Here is a 9,324-nt window from a genome sequence, read left to right as displayed (position 1 = left end):
TCTCTCAATCTCCCATTTTGCACCAGCCTGACTAACCAAATAGATAGCAGTGGGACCCAGGTGATGAGTCTTAAGTCTTAACACCTTAAGGTGATCATTTTAGAGGAAGTTAATAGATTGAAGGTCATCACGGAAATAGCATTTCAACTGAAAAGCTCCATCCCAGTTTCTGCTAAAGCAGCAAGAGCTCTGAGGTCCGGTTAGAACAAGGCTCCAAAGAGCCACCCAGAACCTCTCAGCTCTTTAGCTAATACCAACATAGTTGCATCTTATGGGAAGCAGGTTGTTCAGATAAGGCCAAAACACCCGTTATTCCATGGCCACCAACCCTGGTCCCCTTCTGACATGTTTGAATAGAACACCAAATTTCGCTGAACTTTAGGTCACTGCGAGTCTTCACGCTTGAGTCTGAGGAGCCTTGTGGCGGCAGGTTGGCATCACTTAACGGCACGACGTTAAAGGGAGGGCAGCAGAGTTGACTGCTTTACAGAAGACAACTTTGTTTCCTCTGTAGTCCTAGGAGCTTCTTTAATCTGGTCAGAATTGACATTTGGAATCTACGGTGCAATCACTAACCACGTGAACATTTACTATCTGAGCAGCGTCACGTATGCTTGTGAAGCAGCCTGTGGACTAATGACTAATTACCACCGTCTGAATTCCACCTTTCCTGGCTCCAGCAAAAGCACTGAGCGTATTTTGCCAAATTTCAGTCTGCTTTGAGATCCAAGAGCAGACTTTAGCCTGACTAAGAAGCCTGAGATAGAGAGTGTAAAAAGCAGATGCTCATCCTTGTTTACAAAAAAAAAAAAAAAAAAAAGCCATCACCACCAAAAAAACGGTGCTGGTATTGATATTTAAGTTATACAGCTATTTTTCTCTTATGCACATTATCTGCATAGCCAAAGCGATTTCTGGAAAACATATAGGAGTCATCCCATCGTCTTATGGGCAATAGATGATCACAAGCTCCAGTTCTACGCAGTAAGTTTTGCAGAATTAATATTAAGAGATATCCAAAACTGCACTGGACTGTTTGACCAGCTTTATGCCCACAGATAAACCATATCTGCTTGATGAGAAGTGCTAGGGCGAATGCAAAATTTCATCCTAAATGGCTGAAGGTCTAACAGACAAAACCATAGTTGTTACAAGAAAATTGCTCCTACTACTAGAAGGGTCCAGATCAGCTGTGTGACTGCTGGGAAAAACACAATGAGGCAATGAGAGACATTGAAATGAGAGATTTTTTTTCAAAACTGACCATAGCCTCGTGTGTCCAAAAAGGCTTTGAAGGTAACTGCTGCCTTTTGTTGCCAGCGGCTTGTACGCATCCTTGTACCAAGGCAATGTCTTTCCTTCCTTAATGTCAGGCCAATTATGCTTGAACTTTGTTGTGCTTGGGTTGGCAGGTTGGCATATCTATCCTCAATGCACCACTCCACTGTCCAGATGCTTTCTAGAAATATTGCCTCTTGGGTTGTTGCTTTCTCTGGAGGTGAAGTGCAGAGTCTTCAGACACAAACAAAAACTTGCCTCATTTCTGTAACAGGATTCAGAAGCAGTATAGAACATTTAACTGTGCTCCCGTTCTCGTGCTCTCTTCTGAAGACCGCCCCAGATTCAGGGATAATGCAAAAGTAGTTCCCATGCATTTTCAAACAGGTATCAGAGGTATGAGTCACTGTCCAGTAATGCAAAAGATGTTTGTTTGTTTGTTTTTACCAAATATCGTAAACTTTTCATTCTTCCAAAATGATCCCTAACCCCTCGTGCTATCTGCAATTTGCAGGAAAAGGTACTGAATAGACTAAATTATTGAGGAAAAAAAAAAAAAAAGAAAAAAACAGGAACAAAAATATAAAGTGTCAGTATGACATTTTTCATGTGACAGGAGCTTCCAGAAAAGTGTGCAGTGGGGTTAGTTATGTTTCCCTTCAAGGTTTTTATTAGCAAATCCACTGTATTTGCTTCGGCTTCAGCATTTAATCTCTAAATACATAGCTTTGAATTCATAATGCAAGACCGTCTATCAGTTTCTAATTTAATACCTAAAGTACTGCTTTACCGTACATTAAAGTGGTAATTGAATCCAGACGTGGGAATAGCTTTTATCTGCATACAAAAGCAGCTTTTGCAGGCCACAGACCTCTGATCCGGGATCCAAATTCAGTTTAAGATAAAACCTGAAGCTCTGCTATTATATGAGAAATCAAAACATTCCTTAGAAGGAAACACATAGGCAAAAAATAAGCAAAGAAATTATCATTACGAAAATTAGGAAACTGCTTTTCAAATTCTGAATTCCAATCCTTTAAAGGTTGTTTTCTATTTTCCAAGTACAAAAAACAAAACCTACCCTGAAGGCCAACTTAGTGCAAGTTCTAATGTTAATTGTTTTTAAGCAACTTAATTGGAAAATACTTGCCTTGCAATAAACTAAACAAACTTTGATTTATACATGAGGGTGTTAAAAAGTGATCTGAACATTGTCTTACAAGTACTAGAGGGATTTCTGATAATGAGCTCTTCTAACAAAGGCATGCAAGATCCAATTGCTGAAGAATTAATTTGGTAAAATTCAAAATTGAAATAATTTTTAGTAAATAGGTTACCGGAATAATTCATCTAGACAACTGGCATTTTAAAATCAAAAGCAGATGTACAGAACGTACATTGTCTCCAGTTTTATTGCAGCATCCATGCCTATTATGCTCCTGTTGAAGCTGTGCATGAACACTATCCCTTACCAGGCTCTACTTGCAGTTCTCTCCAGAGGGTGTTTCCCACGCAAGCGACCAGCTCGGGCATCTCTTGATGAGTCTTGTTCCTTTACCAGCTGCAAAGTATAAGGCTGAAAGGGTTCAAAAGGATGCTGCAGACCTAGTGCCTGTTTTCCTCTGTCCACTGCTCCTCACTTCCCTCACCAGTTTGGTTGCATGCAGTATAAAGATGCTCATCATCATAGGAGGGCCTTTAAAAAAAAAGCCCTTAATGAAAACTGGGAGTTGACAATGGTAATTCTGGCAGAAACTTGAATTAGCACCTCATCGTTTAGGTGTTCTTCCTCACACAAGTATCCTTTCACTTAATACATAAGAGCAGATATCTGATAGCTGGAAGTTCACTGCTGAGAAGGTACATGGAGTTTAGATGGGAGGAGGTAGAAAAAAAAGCCAAGCACCTGGAAAACACTTCATTGCTTCTTTATTTAGATGCACCCACAGTACAGAGCCTCTTGAGCATGTGCAAAAGAGGAAGATTACACATTTATAGCTGGGAGCACCATTGAGTTCGAGTTTCTTTGATACCATTTTTAAGAAAGTAAACTATTTCCAAAGAATTGACATTTGAATCCAAGAGCTTAAGACCTGCTTGCACTTTATCCAGAGGTGGAAGATACCTTTCTTTTATTATTACTTTGATGTAGAGTAGAAGACATTTTCACAGTCTGGTTAGACCAGTCTATATATTTTCATATGCACCTTTTAATATATATAAAAAAATGTTTCATTTTTCCCCCCTACCCACAGATAGTTAAATGCATCAAAGTTTAAAAACAATAATGGACCAGAGCATTCCTATGGGGAAAAATGAACTTTTGCTGCCCTCTCCTGCTTAAACAATGAAATGCTAAAATATTAAGAGATCTATGACTCTAATGCTAACCTTTAAACAAAAAGCATGACAGGTCATTCGCTATACTACAATCAAAAATAGGACAACAACAAGAAATGAATTGGTACTATTTATATGTGAAAACTCCTCATCATTACATGAGGTTATGAATACAACATATTTACAAGTAAGTGATCCAAATAACAAAAAACCTGTATTCAGAGAGGTCATGATAAAAAGTGCGTGCTCCTGTGGATAGGAAGCAACACTTGGATAGAAGCTTTGAATCAATATTAGTTTCATTCTGTTTCAAGATCCTGTTTCACACACTTCAAAAAATGAAAAACTAGGGAATATAAAATCTGCTGTGGATACCAACTAGAAAAATCTAATTTGTGGCTCAATAGCTGCTAAGTGAAGCAGGTGAGCAAAAAAAAAAAAAAAAAAAAAACAACCAAACACATGTAAATAAAAACATTCTTCCATTCTCCAATCTTGCACGCTGTCACCTTTATCTTGTTTTAGGGCAACTGCTCTGCGGTGGTATTGTTATACAATTAAGAAAAAAGGCATCTTTGTTTTCTAAGATAGATCTAAAACCAAATTATTTGGGTTTTATTTGGGGGGAGAGGAATATATTCAGTTCTTTCCCTCTTCTCACAAAACAATAAAGAGGTTTTAAAAAGCTCCTAATATATTTTTATTCCCATAGTGTGTAAGAGAGCCTGAGGCTATACTTACACATGTGTAAGTACAGCTGCTGCAATTCTTACTCAAGCAGTTCTTAGTTAACAGCCTGCATTTTTCCATATATAGGAGATAAAAAATAAATTAAATCCTTTTATCTCTGCTAATAAAACCAAGATTAAATTTACTGTAACCCCGCAAGTGAATGCTCCAATGGCATCAGAATACTTTTATTTAAAGCATTCCAATGTCTGGAAGGGAGACAAAAAACACTCAAAACCAATGAGAAAGAAAAACAATAAGGGAGACCTGCAAGATGAAGAAAGCAATGTGTGCTTGATTTAAAGTATATGAAAGTTGTTTTACAGTTGTTATATCCCCATGACCTGATGCAATGCCCTAGTATTGAAAATGTAACTCTTTCCTTTTACCAAACAGTATTCAGTCCTTTCTCCTGAAACCAATATGGTACAGGACACGAGCGACCACCCAACAGCTGCTGTAAGAGCAGTTAATAAACACATTTACACAAATAAAAGGTAGTTTCTGGAACTCAGGAAGCAAAACGGAAGCATAATTAAATAGATGCACTGATCACACTTGGGCCCATACGCTGCCTTCTTCTTTGCCCGAAACTCCCATCGATACCAATGGGAGCTCTGTACACAACACAGCGGCAGAATATTGCATTTGGGTTGCAGCAAGCAGTGGATCCCGGGGGTACAGTCATATTCTGGGGCAAGTGCTTCTTCACACACATCGCACAGTGCAACCTAACGTCACATCAGCCTTTTAGAGTCTTGTGACTAATATCACATTGTCTCATTCCGCTTAAAGAAACATTCCTTCTCGGAAGTGATAAATCATCTATAAACTTTAGATACTCCCCACTATCCCCACATCAGAGGTAACATCAGAGGTAACAAAATATTGCAACCCATCAGGTTCTCATCAGTTTTGTATGATCAATACCAGAACGTCATGTCAAAACCAAAAACAGTTATGAACAAACAACACTCACCTAAACTCTAAGTACAGGACAAGGTGCTTTTTCTAATGTCACATTGTTGTGTTTTACGCCACCAGGTGGAAAACATTAAATTTTTTTCCTCCATTATATCTCAATACTTGACAATTCAACACAGTCTTCAAGCATGAGTTTAAGTCCACGCTCTTATAAAGCATGGTCATTTCACACGAAAATCACACTAGCAAATATTTTTTGTAACAGAAATAAAAGACTGTCAAAATCAATGGGCTAAGGGACATGATTTGTTATAAATTTATTTAATCTTCAGTATTTCAGCTTGCACCTTTGCTTCAGCAATTTAAAATAAAATGTTTCAACTATGACAGTAACTGCCTAATTTACATTGCGTCCCAGTCAGTGTTCTTAAAAGAAGCTCATATTAATCCCATTAAACCATGTTGTGTTTGGTGTTGCATATGACTAGTTCCACTTTTTTTCCCAGAATTAACAGTGTCAAGTTTTTACAAAATTGTTGAGTTTACAACATTCGTGTGCGCAGACCCAGGAGTACAAACTGTGACCTGATAATCCTGAAGCAGTCAGTAGTCTAGAAGGGAATTCTTTTTTTCCTCCTTTCTGTGCCTGGAAACAAGAAAACTTCAAATCCTACTGTATATTTAAATGGTAAGAAGAAAAAATATACAAGCTTGTATCTATATTGTATTTCTATCAATGGCAACAGGTCATAAATTCATGTTTGCAACTATCACAAAGACTCATGAACACCAAATCAGTTTTATACTGTAAATACTGCTCGATTGATGGTTTCGGATTATCAATTCACTGTTGTCATGTCTATAACAGTTCAAAAACATCCTGGAGAAAAATCCTGAAACACATACCTTTCGGTATATAATAATGCAACTGCATTAGCTAAATATATACTGTACATAAGTCTTATCAGCATTTTAACCTACCAAAGATGTAAGATTCCACTTTCAAATACAAAGCAGATAGCCAATAATGTATACTTATAATACAGCCCTCTTCTTTTTGTTTTTTTTTTTTGTCTTTTGTTTTAAACAATTTGGTCACAATGCACCTTTGATATAAAAGCATTTTAAACTTTATTATTAATACTCAGAACATTAGGATTTCCAGAATTTTTTTCAGTAGCATTTGTAGAACCACTTTTGGTAACAAATACAGTAGTTAGGAATGAGCATCCAGATGAGAATGCAGAAGTATATTATCCAGAATCCTTTCCAGCTAAGACCATAGGGCTGGTGCTGTGATGAGTAATAGTACTAGAACCACAAAAACACTATAGTATGTTTCTTAGAGGCTACATCCTCTTTTGCTGGAACACTTTATAAATACATATTAAAAAGTAAGGCAACAACTCCAAACAGTCCAAACTGCTCGCTCACTTCAATTTCCAATTAGATCCATGACCACTGGAGATCAATTTCACGCTTGCACTGTTTAGCGTTTGTCTTTATTCTTTCAGAATGGTCCAATAAAACATACTAATAATTTAGCAATTAGTATTTCTAAAACAGCTCTGGTATGCATGTCCAATGCCATTTCACTAATACTGGTTAGGTACTGAAATCCTGGGTGTTACCACTGCCCGTTTTTAAAGGATTGCGGACGCTAATTTGGATTTGCAATAAATAGGTGCATGAATCCAAGGCTCCCTTTCCTACTATGTTTATGACCTATTGGTTTCTCAACTCCTAATGTTCAAATTAAAGAAGCACCAGAGATAGCCTGGTACTAAGAATGCTCACACCAGTAAACAAAACTTTATTCAGGACCTATATTTTTCAAGGCCCTGATTTGAATGGACATTCAACTTATGACGATGTGCAAAAGGAAAAAAAAAAAAAAAAAAAAGTCAAATTACAGTAAAGTTATCCAGAGAAGGAGGATGTTACACAAACTCATAAGGAAATGACAGTCTTTTTTCTCTTTTACTATAAATACACTTAACAGTTTAGCAGAAAGACAAGCTAAATTTTAAGATTGTTCACATTTGAAAGTTGTATTATACTCTCTGCTAACGATAAATAAGGAACAGGTCCTGACAATGGAATTTGACATCGCAATTTTCATCAACAGATCTTTGAAGACGGGTTTTAAAGAAGGGTTAAAACAATGATTATGTTTGCAAAGTTCTGAGAAGTCCATCTGCTGTCCAAACTTTGGATTAAAGTCCTTATTTTTTTCCTTTACTTAGAGACAGGTATATACAGTGCTGTTGTAATAATGAAACAAATGTGAAATCTACTGTAAAGTTGCACAATACAGAAAACTGTTGCTCCATCTTCTACTACATAAATGTGTGACTCCACAGGTTAATAATGCTGTTTCGTTTTTTCGTTAAGTTGGAATTATTCCATCACGTCTAAGACCTCTCTTTAATTCCAAATCCTCCAGTTTTTTCCACAGTTCTTCACGCTCTTTTTCTTTCTTCTTCTCACTGACAGATGAAATAAAATGAAGAGTTAGGAGAAGACTGTAAAGTATTTATGTAGCAAAAACATAGTTGACGTTAATTAGCAGCACTAACTTTGTTCAATACATCTGCAGTTCTCCTAATGTATATTTAATTTTTGTAAATTGTGTTCACTTAGTTCTCTGCTTTTTGCTACCTACATGAATACTGCTAAACAAAGTAGCAGGAGAAAAACGTAAATGTAATCTGGAAAAATAAGAGCGCCCATAGTCAGTACTTTGCAACACAGAAGAAAAAAAATGCAGTGGAATTTTACTGTGGATCAAATATATCAAGATTACTAAAAACTAACATTTCCAGGATTAACTTACATTAAATTATTTTCAAGTTTATTTAAGAAAGCTATTTTTAATCTTATAAATGACAGCCGCTTTCCAGAATGAGTGCTCCCCCCTTATTGTTTTAGAACCACTTATACTGATTTGACGGGGCTTTCACATAGCTCAGGCATTAGCCAAAGGAAAGCTCAGTTACAGGATGTCCTTCGATCAGTGCTTTACTCTTTTTTCCGTAAAGAATTCCTACAACAAAATCTATGTGGCACTTGCTTTAACGGCAGACTTTATTGGCCGACTGGATTAACAGCAAACCCAATGGTTGCTTTACCTGCATTATTTGCTGTTTAAGTTTCCTGTCTTTGCCACAGCTTGCTTAGAGTTAATGTTCCTGATACTGCAAGTTTAACAAACAAAACAAAACAAAAAACTTTCCATTTCTACTAAATCACCTTGCAGGTTCAGGTCCAATGCAAACCTAACAATTACAGACATACAGATTCTCTCACCTTGTCACATTACAGAATTTCTGAAAGTATTTCAGTAGATTAGAAACTTTATTCCTACACATCTTGATTCAGTCATAGTGCCAACAACTAGCTCACTCAATTTGAAAATTCAATTTCCCAAGAGTATTTTAAACATATAAAAAATATGAACAACTCACAAATAAGTCCCTGAAGGAATAGTTTAAAAAAAAAAAAAAGAGTATTTAAATGTAAATGTAAAAGAATAAGTGAAATGGCCCAATATTTTCAGGCTACTTACCAGTTATTTATCATCTAATCATTATGATGTATAGGCGTGCTTACTAAAAAGCGGTCAAAGGATGATAACCTCAGCCAGCTTACCTACTTGACCTATTATAGTCGTTAATACCAAATATACTTATCCACAAGCTTTAAACGGTATAAAAGCTACACCTTGTAAATGCCGTTTTACTGAGACGACCGAGGTTTACTGGATGCATTAAGGTAAACGTCCCATTTTATACATTCAGATATTCATACATTTTTAAATGATTATTAGTAAATAAAAATGGTGAAACAGTCAGCACCAGCCTTTTTAGAAGAAAAGATGTCAGTAGGTGCTAGAAAAATTCTTTATGCCATTCAGTCAATAAATTTCAGCCGTTATTTATATACAGGACATGCTACAGCACTGTCTGATCCTGTTAAATGCAGAGTGCCTCATCTAAGGTGCAGGGTAAGGGCAGCATCCACTGATTTATTTAACTTGCAGCTGAGGCTCCT

At 36.6% G+C, this 9,324-nt stretch overlaps 1 protein-coding gene across 9 annotated transcripts in view; it reads right to left on the bottom strand.

Annotated features, from left to right (window-relative positions):
- Positions 1–3,190: 3,190 nt before the first annotated feature.
- The window catches only part of PPP2R5E (protein phosphatase 2 regulatory subunit B'epsilon), a 78,650-nt gene continuing 72,516 nt past the window's right edge, over positions 3,191–9,324 (bottom strand). For all 9 annotated transcript variants that reach the window (XM_068947339.1, XM_068947336.1, XM_068947337.1 and 6 more), the window contains one exon: positions 3,191–7,760. In XM_068947339.1, coding sequence (XP_068803440.1) covers positions 7,661–7,760 — 100 coding nt within the window. In that variant the 3' untranslated portion in view covers positions 3,191–7,660. The remainder of the gene's footprint in view (positions 7,761–9,324) is intronic.

This window comes from Struthio camelus, chromosome 5 (assembly GCF_040807025.1).
Source record: "Struthio camelus isolate bStrCam1 chromosome 5, bStrCam1.hap1, whole genome shotgun sequence".
NCBI lineage: Eukaryota > Metazoa > Chordata > Aves > Struthioniformes > Struthionidae > Struthio > Struthio camelus.
This window is presented reverse-complemented; position numbering and strand designations above follow the sequence as displayed.